Source organism: Cervus elaphus, chromosome 27, assembly GCF_910594005.1.
Source record: "Cervus elaphus chromosome 27, mCerEla1.1, whole genome shotgun sequence".
Taxonomy (NCBI): domain Eukaryota; kingdom Metazoa; phylum Chordata; class Mammalia; order Artiodactyla; family Cervidae; genus Cervus; species Cervus elaphus.
In genome coordinates, this window is record NC_057841.1 from 49,050,681 (window position 1) to 49,066,048 (window position 15,368).

The following is a 15,368-nucleotide window of genomic DNA, read 5'->3' on the forward strand; positions in this document are numbered from 1 at the left end:
TAGGAGCCAGAAGGTGGTAGGAAAATCCCTTATAAACTCTAAGAGAAAATGAGTTCTAGATCAGAATTCTCTAGCAAGCCACATTATGGATCAATGGAGAGAGTAGACCAGAGACATTTGCACACATTCTAATTCTCCATTGCAGTGGACAATGAACCAAAGAAGAGGAAGACATGACATTCAGAAAACAGGAGATCTAACCCAGAGGAGAAAGACTGGAATGTCCAAAAGATGGTAGAAAGGAAGTCTCAAAAGGAAAGCTTCATTGCAGCCCAGAGAACAAGACAAGAGTTTCCCTTGTGACAGGAGTTGGAGAGAAGGAAATAGAGTTCCTGTTGGATTTGAAGCTATGAAAAGAACTTTAGTTCTGTTGGAGAGAGGGAGATAAGATGGTGTTATGGAATAACAGTGTCCTCCCAAAATTCGTATGTTGAAACCCTAGTCCCTAGTATCTCAGAATGTGACAGGGCCTTCACAGAGGTGATTAAGTTAAAATGAGGCCATTAAGGTGGGTCCCCATCCAATATGACTCATATCCTTACAAAGAGAGATTGGGACACAGATATGCCCATGCTTATAGGAAGACTTTGTAAGGGACAGTGAGACAGTGGCCTTCTGCAAGCCCAGGACATAGATCACAGAAGAAACCCAACTTGTTGACTCTTCAGCTTAGATTTGCAGACTCCAGAACTGGGAGAACACAAAGTTTTGTTGCTTAGGCCACTTAGTCTGTGGTAATTTGTTATGGTAGCCCTAGCAGACTAATACAGATAGGTGGGTATACAGATAGGTATATAGAAATATATATGTGTATATTGAAAACTCTACTAACGAATAAATGAGGTTATTATTAACTCCAGAAAAAACAAGTTGTATAAAAAATGAGGCATAATTTTTATGAGTCGGTATCTCAGCAGTGAATAATAATATTTACATGGTTATAATAATGTAAAAATCAAATGTTGATTATTGACGGTTGGAGGGAGGGCATATATGTGTGTGTGTATAAATGTATGTGTGCATGTGTTAAAAAAGCTAAATCCTCCTATTCCATAGTAGGAAGTTAATAGTTAATGTCTATGACTGAAAATAGTTAATGTCTATGACCAGCAAATTTGGAAAATTCAGCAGTGGCCACAGGATTGAAAAAAGTCAGTTTTCATTCCAATGCCAGAGAAGGGCAATGCCAAAGAATGTTCAAACTACCCCACAATTGCACTCATTTCACATGCTAGCCAAGTAAAGCTCAAAATTCTCCAAGCAAGGCTTCAACAGTACATGAATCGAGAACTTCCAGATGTTCAAGCTGGATTTAGAAAAGGCAGAGGAACAAGAGATCAGATTGGCAACATCTGCTGGATCATCAAAAAAGCCAGAGAATTCCAGAAAAATACCTACTTCTGCTTCATGAACTATGCCAAAGCCTTTGACTGTGTGGATCACAACAAGCTGTGGAAAATTCTTAAAGGGATGGGAATACCAGAACTCCTTACCTGCTTCCTGAGAAACCTGTATGCAGGTCAAGAAGCAACAGTTAGAACCATACATACAACAATGAACTGGTTCAAAATTGGGAAAGGAGTACGTCAAGGCTATATATTGTCACCCTGCTTATTTAACTTATATGCGCAGTATATCATGGGAAAAGCTGGGATGGATGAAGCACAAACCAGATCAAGATTACTGGGAGAAATGTCAATAACCTCAGATATGCAGATGACATCACCCATATAGCAGAAAGTGAAGAGAAACTAGAGAGCCTCTTGATGAAAGTGAAAGAGGACAGTGAACAAACTGGCTTAAGCCTCAACATTCAAAAAACGAAGATCATGGCATCTGGTCCCATCACTTCATGGCAAATAGATGGGAAACAACGGAAACAGTGATAGACTGGGCTCCAAAATCACTGCAGATGGTGACTACAGCCATGAAATTAAAAGACGTTTGCTCCTTGGAAGAAAAGCTATGACCAACCTAGACAGCATATTAAAAAGCAGAGATAACTTTGCCAACAAAGGTCCATCTAGTCAAAGCTATTGTTCTTCCAGTAATCATGTATGGATGTGAGAGTTGGATTATTAAGAAAGCTGAGTGCCAAAGAATTGATGCTTTTGAGCTGTGGTGTTGGAGAAGACTCTTGAGAGTCCCTTGGACTGCATGGAGATCAAACCAGTCAATCTTAAAGGAAATCAGTCCTGAATATTCATTGGAAGAACTGATGCTGAAGTTGAAGCTCTAATACTTTGGTCACCTGGTGTGAAGAGCTGACTCATTGGAAAAGACCCTGATGCTGGGAAAGACTGAAGGAGGGAGGAGAAGGGTATGACAGAGGGTGAGATGGTTGGATGGCATCACCAACTCAATGGACCTGAGTTTGAACAGCCTCCAGGAGATGGTGAAGGACAGGGAGGCCTTGCATGCTGCGGTCCATGGGGTCACAAAGAGTCGGACAGGACTGAGCGACTGAACCACAACTTAATGACTGAAAAAAAATCAAGCAATTGATAAGTATATTACTGAAAATATGGAGATAGATTTCTGAAGAAAAAGCTAAAGTTATTAAAAATGTGTTACCTCTGAAGAAGGGAGATGGGTTGGGGAAAGAGGTAGGTAAGGGAACTGCTGCCTTTTTAATCTTTATCTTGTAGTACCTGTATTGTGCTGGGCTTAGTTGCTCAGTCGTGTCTGGCTCTTTGCAACCCCATGGATTGTAGCCCACCAGGCTCCTCTGTCCATGGGGATTCTCCAGGCAAGGATACTGTAGTGGGTTGCCATTCCCTTCTCCAGGGGATCTTCCTGGAGATTGAACCTGGGTTCAATCTGGGTTCAGAGATTGAACCTGGGTCTTCTACATTGCAGGCAGATTCCTTACCATCTGAGCCAACAGGGAAGCCCAGTACCTGTATTGCTCTGATGGAAATCAAGTTTTAACTCATAAAAAGAGGGAAGGATTTGATTCTGCACACTAGCGGGTACCACTACAAAGCCTGTGTATGTGACACAGTCCTCAGAGAATTTACAGGTTACGTGGGGAGAGAGGACGGACACAGTGAGAAGACACAAGGCTTTCTGGAAGAGGAAGCAGAGAGTTCATAGTGGGTTCTTTCTCAGAGCAGCTTCCTGTGGCAGCGAGTCTAGGATGGCTGCTTTCAGGACAGACACAAAAATGCAGAGGTGAAGGAAGGGACATTATCTGTACCAGGTTTGGACTGATGATCCTGTAGATAACCTCTTGTTTCTTTAACCCCTACTTAATCGATGGCTCTCACATCATGTACAATAGGTAGCCAGATCACACTGAATTTCACCTCCACTCAGAGAGGTCACCACCCTGTCCACATAGTTCCCTCTTCCCTATTTTGCTTTAACCCCTTATCTTGCTTCCTTTTCTTCCTAGCTCTTACTTGACATTATACTATGGATTTATTTTTTGTCTCCCATCATGGAGCGTGAAGTCCATGAGGAAAAGGCTTTGATCTGTTTTTCTCATGATTGTCTCTACAAAGCCTAAGGCAGTGTCGGCACAGAGAGACAGTCAACGTACACATATTGAATAAATGAATGCACAAACAGCTTATCTCTTCACTAGTCTTCCCAGGGGGAAAACTATTTCTCAAGTTCCTCTTGTACTCAAGGCCAAGAAGGTATATTTCTCAATAAAGTCATCTGCTGCCTTTCTCCCAGAAAACAATGGTTCATCCACCGAGTCCTCAGGTTCCCCATCTGTAGAAGGAGCCTCCTTTCCCTCCCAGAACCCTACCAGGGGCAACTGGAAGCTTCCCACTTTGAGACAAGATCCAAGTCACCCACAATCCCTTTTCCTTCCCCGCTGCCCCACCCCATGGGGAGCAGTGTTGACAGTCCCGTCACGGCTGCCTCCATACATTTCTGGATGTCGACCACCTCGCTGGGGTAGAGCTCCACCTCCAGGCGCCCGTCAGCCTGGTCCTTGTCCAGCCAGCGGTTGGCAGGGAAGGTGTACATCTTGCCTTGGCGGGGCACGCGAATCTGGACACTGCCCAGGAACCAACTGGCATGCATGCCTGTGCTGTCGTGCCCGATCACCAGCCGGTTGATCTGGAAGGAAACACGCGATACATGTGAGCAAGGGGCCGGTGTAGAAGCCTCCATCCTTACGCCCCCAAAACACCAGGGCAAGTGGCTCCCCTCAGCCGGGTCTCCAGCTCTTGAGAAGATACAGGCTCAGCAGGAAGGGCTGGGTCCCAGGTCGGCCTGCCCTCAACAAGCCAGGAGACCAGGGCCCCACCTCTCCAGCCTGGAGCCTCTGTCCTTTTGTCTTTAGTTCAGCCCACCTCCCAGGGACGTGGTGAGAAGCAAGTGGGGGGACAGGTGTGAGCGGAGCTTTGAAAGCTCCAGTATGTACTGAATGCTAGGCAGTGGACGTCCTAAGAATGTGGGGGCTGCACAAGAAAGCAAACGTTCAAACTATTAACCATCGGCTTCTGGTGGCCATGTCGGTGATTTGGCATTGTTCTGTCTTACAACATACACGGTTGTACATGTTTTTGCACGTCTCCTCTGGCACAGCCATCCTACAGGTGACAATATGCAGACAACCTTTTGGGGCTCTGTCATTCTGTGTCCAGTGCCTCCTCCCACTCTTAGAATCAAGGTGTATTTTTCTCAATAACGCTATAGTTCAGTTGCTTTGCTATTTTATATTTTATGTTAATCTTTGCCCACAGATGTCATAGATGAGCACATAAATGTGCACGTTATCATCCTTAAATGTACCTCGTTCTTCAGTGTTTGAATGACATTTATGTTTTTGTTTTTTTGACATGCTACATCCAGGCCAATTCTAACATCAGATGGAATTCTCAGATGGCCTTTGAGATCCCTTCCAGCCCCCTGGATTCTCTCTGTGATGGTTTGGAGGGGTGGTGCTAGTTGTGAGTCTGTTGCCCAAAGGCCAGATTTAGAAAATTATTCCTGTAAGCCTTGCTCTCACTCTTCTGCATCCTGAGCTCCTGTTTGCTGCTACTAATGAAAACCTATCACAGCTGAGCGCCTGGAGGCCAGTCCCCTGGAATCCAGCTACGTCTACAGACACAGTCTGAGAGCCTTTACGATGTGGGCCAAGGAGCACGGGAGAGCTTCGTCATCTTTCTGTGGGGCTGGCGCTGTGACAGAGGAAAGACAGGAACAGGTGTTTTCTGCCTGATGTGACAGAAGATGCCACGAAAGCAGGGATCATCTGTCAGTCGCGAAGCGGCCAGAACCTGACCTGGGCAATCGTTCAGTCACTAAGGCTGGAGCTTACTGAGTGCATACCTGCGTGTGGGTGTTACTAACACGGTTAAGGCTAACAACAGTCCCACTGGGATCCCTTTCGACAGTCATGAGAAAACCAACGCAAACAGAGACGAAGTAACTTGCACATGGCAGGTAAGTGGAAACACTGGGCCTCAGACCAGGCAGTCAGGAGCCCAAGCCCACACTCCCCAACTTTTGGCCACACTGCTTGTTGAGCACGTTTCAGAAACACAAGAAGGACCCAAATGCCCTTCCCCACCACTCAGATGTCTCATTTATCTGCTGGCTGCTGCCAGAAATCCTTAGTTAAGGAAGCAGCATTTCAGTCTACAATTATTAATTCAGCTTAAAATGTAAATACAGCTTGATCAAGGAAAATCTTGATTTAAGCTAAGGAGCTTCAAGATGTAAATGACTGACATGAAATCATTCCCCAGAGCCCCTGAAATCAGGTGAGGCTCACCAAGAGGGGAGGGGTCGGCAAAGGGGAGCTTGTAACCCTCTCGGTTTCCACAAGTCACCCCGAGAGGGACAGGTGGTAACACGAAGCCCTGCTCAGACACTTCTAGAAAAGTTTCCAGCACTTGAGTGCAGGCGGTCAGACCCACACTTCTCCAGGTGAATGCTTAGGCCCCTCAGAGCACAGTCAGCCCGAGAGGTGATGGTGGGGACCCATCTCTTCTCTAAGGCAGAATCTCTCAGGTGTGGCCTGGGAATTCACACTGAAACAGGCTTTCTGGGTGTCACCATGACAGACACGCCAGTTTGGAACGGGGAAGCATTTTCAGCCCCTCCTTACAGCCCTCCCTCCTTCCTTCTTCCTCCTTTCCTGCACACCAGTGTCTAGGGCCCAGGTCCCTCTGATCCTGGCTTCGGAGGGAAAGGAAACACCAGACTAAGAACATGAGTTCCAGCCCCAGAGAGAGTCTGGAAGCCTGACCACTGCTCACATGCCTCCTGCTGCTCTAGGTCATAGCTGGAAAACAGTGTACTGCACTAGCCAAGTGCGCGCTTTTCCCCTTCAAATGGGTTCACCTGTGTACGTGAGAGTGTGTATATGTGTGTGTACATGTATGTGTGTGTGTGTGAGTGTGTCTATGTGTATATGTGTGTGTGCATGTGAGTGTGTGTGTATGTGTGTGCATGTATGTGTGTATGCAAGTGTGTGCGTGCATGCAAGTGTGTGTGTGTGCATGTATGTGAGTGTGTGTGTACTTGAGTGTGTGTCTGTGTATGTGTGTGTGCATGTGTGTGTATGTGTGAGTGTGTGTGCACAAGTGTGTGTGTGTGTGTGCACCCAAGTGGAGATACACACAGGGAAAGAGGTGAGACACCTTCACACGGTCTTGGGAAAGAGACTTACGTTTCCAATGTTGAGGGTCTCCAGGGTGAAATCATCCACTCGGCTACGTTCAAAATAGTCTTTCAGGTTGTTGTCAGAGACTAGAAGAACTTGCTTAATGGTGTCAGATTTGTCCCCGTAGAGCTTGATGTAGACTCTGGAATCTGTGCTGGCCCCAGGGACGTCCCCCGTCTTCAAGCTGATGTGATAGCGGAAGTCTGAACAGTCCAGGGAAGGAGGCGGGAAGGGAGGGGTTAGCGTGGGTGAGCTTGCAGGGAGCTCGAGGCAGGAGGTCGACGGCCAGGGCTGGATGCTCAGCTGGAGGTCGGGGGCCCAGGCTCTTGCTCTCCTCACATAGCCCTGAGACTGGGGTGTGGGGTGGTGCTCCTACCATCTTTTGGAGTCCCCTCATCTCAAAATCAGAATTCTGATTCCTGCTTCATCTGCCCCATAGGGTGTGAATGCGCTGAGAACAGGAAGGCATGCAAAGAATACTAAAATGTAAGAGACGAGGATTTAAAGCAAATACGCATTCAATTTCTTGTCTGATGGATGAAGAAACCAAGGCAAAGGAAGCCTCTACCGCCTGGCAGAAAACATATAGCACGTTACCTACATGGTGTTATTGCTGGGTGTTCTGACCTCGGTTTTACAGGTGAGGAATCTGAGCCTCAGAAGATGATGTTTTTGGCCCAAGATGGCAACAGTTCAGAAGGAGCCAGCCTACCATTAAACACTAGGCAGTCATCCTTAAATACTAGTCCTTAAATTTGAGAGTGGTGTTTTCACATAATCATTTAATAAAGTAAGCTTGTATACATTTTTTTTAGTTGAGAAATTGAAGCTGAGTTTTATCAAATAATATTTCTGGCATGATATTGAAATAATCACAATTGCTTTCTCTGAACTATTATGTATTAAGGTTTATATATTAAAGTAAAATAGTTGGAGATATTAAAAAAAAGAATCAGCTATGAGTAAATCCCTAATGTGAACCCGAAGTCTTGTTCTCACCCAAAATGCCATGCAGATGTTACTCTGTCTTATGACCCAGAAAGGTCTGTGTCATCTGTCCACAAGGGAGGATAAAAGGCAAGGCCTAGGATAGTCTGAGCCATGAGCCCAGGTCCGATAGCTTTGTTCCAGGGCATGAGTCTTGGGAATGAGAAGGGAAGCACTGGAAAGTCAAGTGATGCTAGTTCCAAGGCCTGCGGTTCACAGCCATCTCAGGGCCTTCTGGTGCTGGCAAGAAAGACTCGGAGAGAGGCAGCTAAGCACAGCTCTTGGGTGACAACCCCACAGACCAGTCAGGCCCTGGAGGAGGCCAGACCTGTGGGTACAGTCCAGGTCAGCTCCCCTGGGCACACCTGAAGGCCCTGAAGAGGTGGCTTCTGTCCTGGCTGTAAGGATACAGCAGGACCTGAGAAAAAGACCACTGCCTTATGCCATTTTCATCTAAATCCTTTCAAAAGCTCTGACTTGGGGAAGAGGGAGCCTGAAGGACCCCGTCCCTGTGGAACAGCAGGGCTTGCTGGAGTAGGAAGGATGGGCAGGAAGATGGAGACGCCTGGGCGCTGGGCCCAGCTCCATGGCTGACTGCAGACCTGGCTATCCTAGGGGCACCCCTTGCCACAAGCATGAGACTTGTGTCCAATGGAGGCATTTTTTCATCTCTTAAGAACTGCTCCAGCTCTTAAATTCTGTAATTCAGTGTTCTCAGAATGCAGAATTCCAATTTTGCAATTTGCTATCTGACTTCAGGAAGATATTTAGCTCCACCAGATGTGGGTCCCCCCAGACAAACTGGCATAACAACATTAGCTCTGCTGATTTCCAGGGTTCTTTCTGGGCTCACATGAGATAAAAAGTGATAAGTATGAGGTCTTATTATTCATGTGAGCCCAGAAATAACTTTGGAAGGTCGGCGGAGCTGATGTCATTATGCCCATTTGTCAGGTGAGGATGCAGATCTGGTGGAGCTAAGTATCTTCCTGAGGTCAGATAGCAAATTGTAGATAATAAGTGATAAATATGAGGTCTTAGGGGCTTTCCTGGTGACTCAGACGGTAAAGAAACTGCCTGCAATGAGGGAGACTCAGTTTCGATCCCCGGGTCGGGAAGATCCCTTAGGGAAGGAAATGGCAACCCATTCCAGTACTCTTGGACAGAGTGGCATGGTGGGCTACAGCCCATGGGGTCTCAAAGAGTCAGACATGGCTGGGAGATTAACAGTTTTATGAAGCCTTGGAAAAGAAACCAGGAGTTGGTATTATTGAGGATTCTGGATATATTTCTTTTAAATTTTGTCTAAGACTCATGAACAAGTCAAGGTTTTTGAAGAAATAATACCAGTAAGGAAAATTGTAAGATCTCTAGGATAATTATCAGCATCGAAAAACAGGGTCCTCATTGTACAGCCCCTGCCAAACGTGTTTATCCTCTCCAGGTCCTGAATGACAGGTACCCACCCCGGGGCCGGGCAGCATTAGCCAGTGTTACTACCCTTGTTACTCTTGACAGAAGTTCACAGGCGTCCAGGGCCCCACATCCAGGCCCGTAAAGAGGCAGTGCACAGCTCAGACAGAGGGTTCCAGACACTCTCTCAGAGCCTCTTCCTCCCCACCCTCTGCAGTGCTGCCTTCACGGAGAGAAGTGAAGGGTGTGTGCTTTCTCCAAGGGCTGGTTTCTAGGTAGCCAGGGAAGTCCCACCCAGGCCAACCCACCACTTGTCCTCTGAACCACTCACTCTTCAATGTCGCGTTGCTGTCGCTGGGCAGCAACTCCCGGACCAACTGCCCATCATCCTTATCCTTGTCCAGCCACCTGTGGGCAAACGAGGGCCGTTAGCTCCCTGAGTGGGGCAGCCTGACAACCAACCATCACACAATTCACCGGGAGGCCGGAGCTCTGAACTCAGCAAAAGAAAATGGTTCTACCAGAGCTCAGAAGAAAGGATCTCAACCCAGACTGGGAGGGAGGGCTGCCCTGCGGAGGTGATAACTGGGTAAGTCTGGGAGGGTGATGAGGAGTTAACCAGGAGAGGAGGGAGGTGCATTCGGAGTGAACATTATGCTGGGACAGAACAGAGCCTCCAGGAGCAGACCGAAGGCAAGTGTGGAATGGAATGGAGCGAGCAGATGTTGCAGGGTTGGCAGATGAGGCTGGAGAAGGGGCAGGGTCACTTGATGTGACCTCAGTTGTCATGGTAAAGAGTCTGTCCTAAAAGCCTTGAACACCTGTCATTATCATAAAAAGAAAACCCTACCTCTTTTTCTAAAAGGTCATCATGTGCATGGCACTGTGCTGAGGGCGCTCTGTGGTGTTGGGGGGGGGGAGCAGAAAAGATATACTATGATGAATAAGAGATAGCCCAGGCCCTAGAGAACCTGCAGTCTAGTTAAGGAGACAGGGCATAGAATAAGTACTAATTCTATTGGATAAATAACTCTTTCTTGGGCATCACTTAACTAGCTTATTTTTATAGTTGTCTATCTATAAATTGGTATTACCTACTTGTTGTTCAGTCACTAAGTCGTGTCTGACTCTTTGTGACTACATCACCCACTAGACAATGAAATTTTTGAGGACAGTGTCTCCATCACACCTAGTCCAAGGCTAGGCATTTGGAAGAGTCCAAAAAGGCTTGAGTGACTTTATTGGGATTGACATATGTACACTAGTGAGAACTAGTGAGAACCTACTGTCTAGCTCAGGGAACTCAACTCAGTCTCCATGGTGACCTTAATGAGAAGGAAACACAAAAAATGGGGAGATACATTTATATATATTTCACTTGGCTGTACAGTAGAAACTAACACACCATTGTAAAGCAACTACACCCCAATAAAAATTAATCTAAAAGAAAAGAAGAAGGCAGGACAGACTGGCCAAGGTACTGGATGGAGACCAAGACAAGGACGAATGTTGGACCAAATCAAGTGCAACAGAAGTTTAGAGAAATGAGAAAGGCTCATGTGAAGAGACTCTGATCTGACTTCTCAAGGATGAATGAGATTTGCCAACAAGGAGAAGCTGGGTCTGCACCCTGAAGGGAGGGGGATTGATGGCTATGACTCATCAGTACATTGGAGTGAGCCACAGTAGATGCCAGCAGGAAAGACATTGGACCAATTTGCCTGAAAAGCACTGTTTCCACTGAGCACAGAGACCCAGCCTGAGAAATCAGACAGTTGTGCAAGTAGGAGTGATCCAGGCCCCAGTACTCAACATGGTCTGTGATATTGGGCTGATGGCAACAGAAGAGACACTCTCTATGTTCTCCAGGGCAACAGGGAAACCAAGATACTTGCTTCTTGTCCAGGATGTCACCACATATGTCTGTGTCTTGGTGCTTATCTTTGCAGTCATTCCTATTATACTCCCAAGAGGGAGGTAACTCCCGGCCACAGAACCTATCAAAGGAAGCCAGTTCAGTTCAGTTCAGTCTCTCAGTCGTGTCCAACTCTTTGCGACCCCATTAACTGCAGCACGCCGGGCCTCCTTGTCCATCACCAACTCCTGAAGTTCACCCAAACCCATGTCCATCGAGTCGGTGATGCCACCCCTTCTCCTCCTGCCCTCAATCTTTCCCAGCATCAGGGTCTTTTCAAATGAGTCAGCTCTTCACATCAGGTGGCCAAAGTATTGGAGCTTCAGCTTCAACATCAGTCCTTCCAATGAACTGATCTCCAGGACTGATCTCCTTTAGGATGGACTGGTTGGATCTCCTTGCAATGCAAGGGACTCTCAAGAGTCTTCTCCAACACCACAGTTCAAAAGCATCAATTCTTCGGCACTCAGCTTTCTTTAGAGTCCAACTCTCACATCCATACATGACCACTGGAAAAACCATAGCCTTGACTACATGGACCTTTGTTGGCAAAGTAATGTCTCTGCTTTTTAATATGCTATCTAGGTTGGTCATAACTTTCCTTTCAAGGAGTAAGCATCTTTTAATTTCATGGCTGCAGCCACCATCTGCAGTGATTTTGGAGCCCAGAAAAATAAAGTCAGCCACTGTTTCCACTGTTACCCCATCTATTTGCCATGAAATGATGGTACTGGATGCCATGATCTTAGTTTTCTGAATGTTGAGCTTTAAGCCAACTTTTTCACTCCCTCTTTTACTTTCATCAAGAGGCTCTTTGGTTCTTCTTCACTTTCTGCCATAAGGGTGGTGTCATCTGCATATCTGAGGTTATTGATATTTCATTTCATGCAAAGATGGGCACAATAAAGGACAGAAATGGTAGGGACCTAACAGTAGCAGAAGATATTAAGAAGAGGTGGCAAGAATACACAGAAGAACTGTACAAAAAAGATCTTCACCACCCAGATAATCATAATGGTGTGATCACTTATCTAGAGCCAGACATCCTGGAATGTGAAGTCAAGTGGGCCTTAGGAAGCATCACTATGAACAAAGCTAGTGGAAATGACGGAATTCCAGTTGAGCTATTTCAAATCCTGAAAGATGATGCTGTGAAAGTGCTGCACTCAGTATGTCAGCAAATTTGGAAAACTCAGCAGTGGCCACAGAACTGGAAAAGGTCAGTTTTCATTCCAATCCCAAAGAATGCTTAAACTACCACACAATTGCACTCATCTCACACGCTAGTAAAGTAATGCTTAAAATTCTCCAAGTCAGGCTTCAGCAAAACATGAACCGTGAACTTCCAGATGTTAAAGCTGGTTTTAGAAAAGGCAGAGGAACCAGAGATCAAATTGCCAACATCTGCTGGATCATTGAAAAAGCAAGAGAGTTCCAGAAAAACATCTATTTCTGCTTTATTGACTATGCCAAAGCCTTTGACTGTGTGGATCACAACAAACTGTGGAAAATTCTGAAAGAGATGGGAATACCAGACCACCTGACCTGCCTCTTGAGAAACCTGCATGCAGGTCAGGAAGCAACAGTTAGAACTGAACATGGAACAACAGACTGGTTCCAAATAGGAAAAGGAGTACGTTAAGGCTGTATATTGTCACCCTGCTTATTTAATTTATATGCAGAGTACATCATGACAAATGCTGGGCTGGAGGAAGCACACACTGCAATCAAGATTGCAGGGAGAAACATCAATAACCTCAGATAACCTCAAATGAAGCCAAGGCACTGCCTTCTCCCCAGCTCTCCTGACATGGAGCTCAGGCTTCCCTAAACCATGGTCCGCTCTATCAATACACTGCCCCCTCTCCCGAGTCAATGCGGGTGACCCTGTGGTCTCTCCCATCCCTCTCTCAAGCCCTGCCTCCCCAAGCACATGACCTCTAGGACCTTGCTATCAGTTGGCTGTTAGCTAGCATCAACTACAACATGTAAAATAGATAAGCAACAAGAATCTACTGTATAACACAAGGAACTATATTTGATAACCTATAATGGAAAATAATCTGAAAGAATATAACTGAATCACTGCTCTCCACCTGAAATTAACACACTATTTTAAATCAACTATACTTCAATTAAGAAAAAATTAGCTGACCACTAAGTTGTTATGCCTCCCATGAGCTTTCACACTGTGAATCTAAGACATGAAGATACAAACTCTTGGCTTTGATGACAGGAAAGGAGAAACTTGGGGGAGTGAGCAGTGCTGGTCAGAGCCCCTCAATCAACCTCTGACTGTCCTGCTGAGGTCACTGCGGCATTTCCCACAGACCTGGAGACCGCTGCGGGGCAGCCCTGGCCAAGCGCTCATGGGGACGAACCGGGAGGGTGGACCACCATCCTCAGCCATCCTCAGCCATCGCAAAGCCCCATCTCTCTCCCTTCTTGCCCTCCACCACTTCTCCATCCCCAGGCCCTCCCCAGCGGCACAGGAAACCGTGACTTGTCATTTCAGTTTCCACCTAAATGCTTGCAGGATATTAACACGTATTTCCAAATATAGCCGCTTTCTTTCAGCTTCAGACACTTCAACCCAGTTTCAGGGTGAGATGTTGTGAAATAGATAAGCCAGTCTGCTGGAGCTTTTATTACTCTTTCTCCGGGCTCACAAAAGTGTGCAACTATGCACACACATGTACACACATATACACACTCACCCATAAACACACACATCTACCATAGCTAAGACGTTCACCACTCCCTGATCCTGGCAGAGAAGTTCTGACAGCAGATGCCATAACTCCACACCTCAGCAAGACAGAGAATCCAAGGCCTATAATCTGAGCTGGGGAAGATCAAAGCTGGCGGGTCTGGTGTACCTGAGACACGGGAACTCCACGTTGTCGCTCTCCGGCTGCCCTTCCTCTCTCACCAGCACCCGCTCCAGGAACCAGCCGCTGCCGCTGCCTTTGCCGTCGTGTCTGATCCTCACCCGCCTCACCTTCCGCATGGTGACAGACTCGATGGTGAACTCATCGGCCTACAGGGGAGACAGCAGGGCCAGATGGACGGTGACTCCCCTGGGACCCAAACCCCAAGGGAAGATACAGGCCCAGAAATCCTACAAGCCATAGCTGATGGGTTGGGCTATTGGTCTTTCCCTGGTGGGCCAGGAGCTACCCATAAAGAACAGGTTGCACTGCACCCCAATTTCTCCCACTGAAACATCATCTGATGTCAAGTTCTCAACAACTGAGATCTGCATTTCTTGGCTGAGCAATAGCCATTCCCTGTCATCTCCTTTGAAAAGGCAAATCCCCCAGGAGGATTAACACATCAAGCTGTCATCAGTGACTAACCATTCACTGTGAATTCATTCCTTGGCTAATCTCCTCTAGCGCTTTGCTGCAGAAAGACACTGGGCCCTTTTGAGAAAGGGAATGATTGGGGGGAACCAGTGGTCTTGTTAACTTCAGTTTTTTCTCTCCAACGCAGCAGGGGCTACAAAGTCGCCAAGTCTATAGGAGCATACCCTGGGGACAGGAACTCGAGGGTAGGATTCATGGCAGGCGTCAGAAGATGTAGCAAGAAAAGAATGAGAAAGGATGGAAGGAGACCTCCACTCACATTCTGGGGCTTGCCCTGCCCTCGCTGAGGAAGGGATGGCAGAGGAAAGAGAGGACCAAGGCTTATCAAGTCTGCATCTGATGACCAACCTTGGCCTCACAGTTTTGCAGCCACACAGCTCTTTACAGAGGAGGGCATGGCAACCCACTCTAGTATTCTTGCCTGGAGAACCCCATGGACAGAGGATCCTGGCGGGCTACAGTCTGTAGGGTCGCAACGAGTCAGACACGACTAAAGTGACTTAGCACACACACACACGCTGCACTGCAGGCCAGATCGGCTAGGGCAGTGCACCCGACATCCTCCCAACAGCCGGCCACAGGTAGACTCCCTTCACCCGCTTTAGAGGCTCAGGGAACGGAGGGACTGAACCCAGTCTGCCTGACTCTTTCCCACCTGTTTCACACAGCCTCCCCAGTAAACCCAGCTGATGGCTGGGGAAACCAAAGGAAATGCCCAGCACATGGTCATGTGGCTGACAGGAGAACCTAGTTCTCCCACTTCCACGTTTAGTATCTTTCTTGGTTTTTCTCTTAAAAAGGAAATCAACAAGGTGCCTCCAGTGGTCACGCCTAGTGGAGAAGGCAGTGTTCTCTAGCGGGCCCTCAGACGCCCCAGCTTCCTGTAGGTCTGGGATCTCCAGGTCACCGTAAGGTGCCCAGCCTGCCCGCCCCGAAGTCCTCCTGCTCTGCCCTCTTCTCAAAGCTCAGGGGTGGGAAGAGGACTGTGATCCCTTTAGGGTAGCTCTCCAGCTACCAGTCCTAGAAACCTGGTGGGTGGCAGGCATGTGGT

General features: G+C 47.2%; 1 protein-coding gene across 2 annotated transcripts in view; it reads right to left on the bottom strand.

Moving 5' to 3' along the window:
* LOXHD1 (lipoxygenase homology PLAT domains 1) overlaps window positions 1-15,368 on the bottom strand; it is a 193,689-nt gene that overhangs the window by 93,150 nt on the left and 85,171 nt on the right. For both annotated transcript variants that reach the window (XM_043889514.1, XM_043889513.1), the window contains exons 14-17: window positions 13,829-13,989; window positions 9,366-9,442; window positions 6,641-6,837; window positions 3,885-4,077 (exon numbers count right to left, since the gene is read on the bottom strand). In XM_043889514.1, the coding sequence (XP_043745449.1) occupies window positions 3,885-4,077; window positions 6,641-6,837; window positions 9,366-9,442; window positions 13,829-13,989 (628 nt within the window). The remainder of the gene's footprint in view (window positions 1-3,884; window positions 4,078-6,640; window positions 6,838-9,365; window positions 9,443-13,828; window positions 13,990-15,368) is intronic.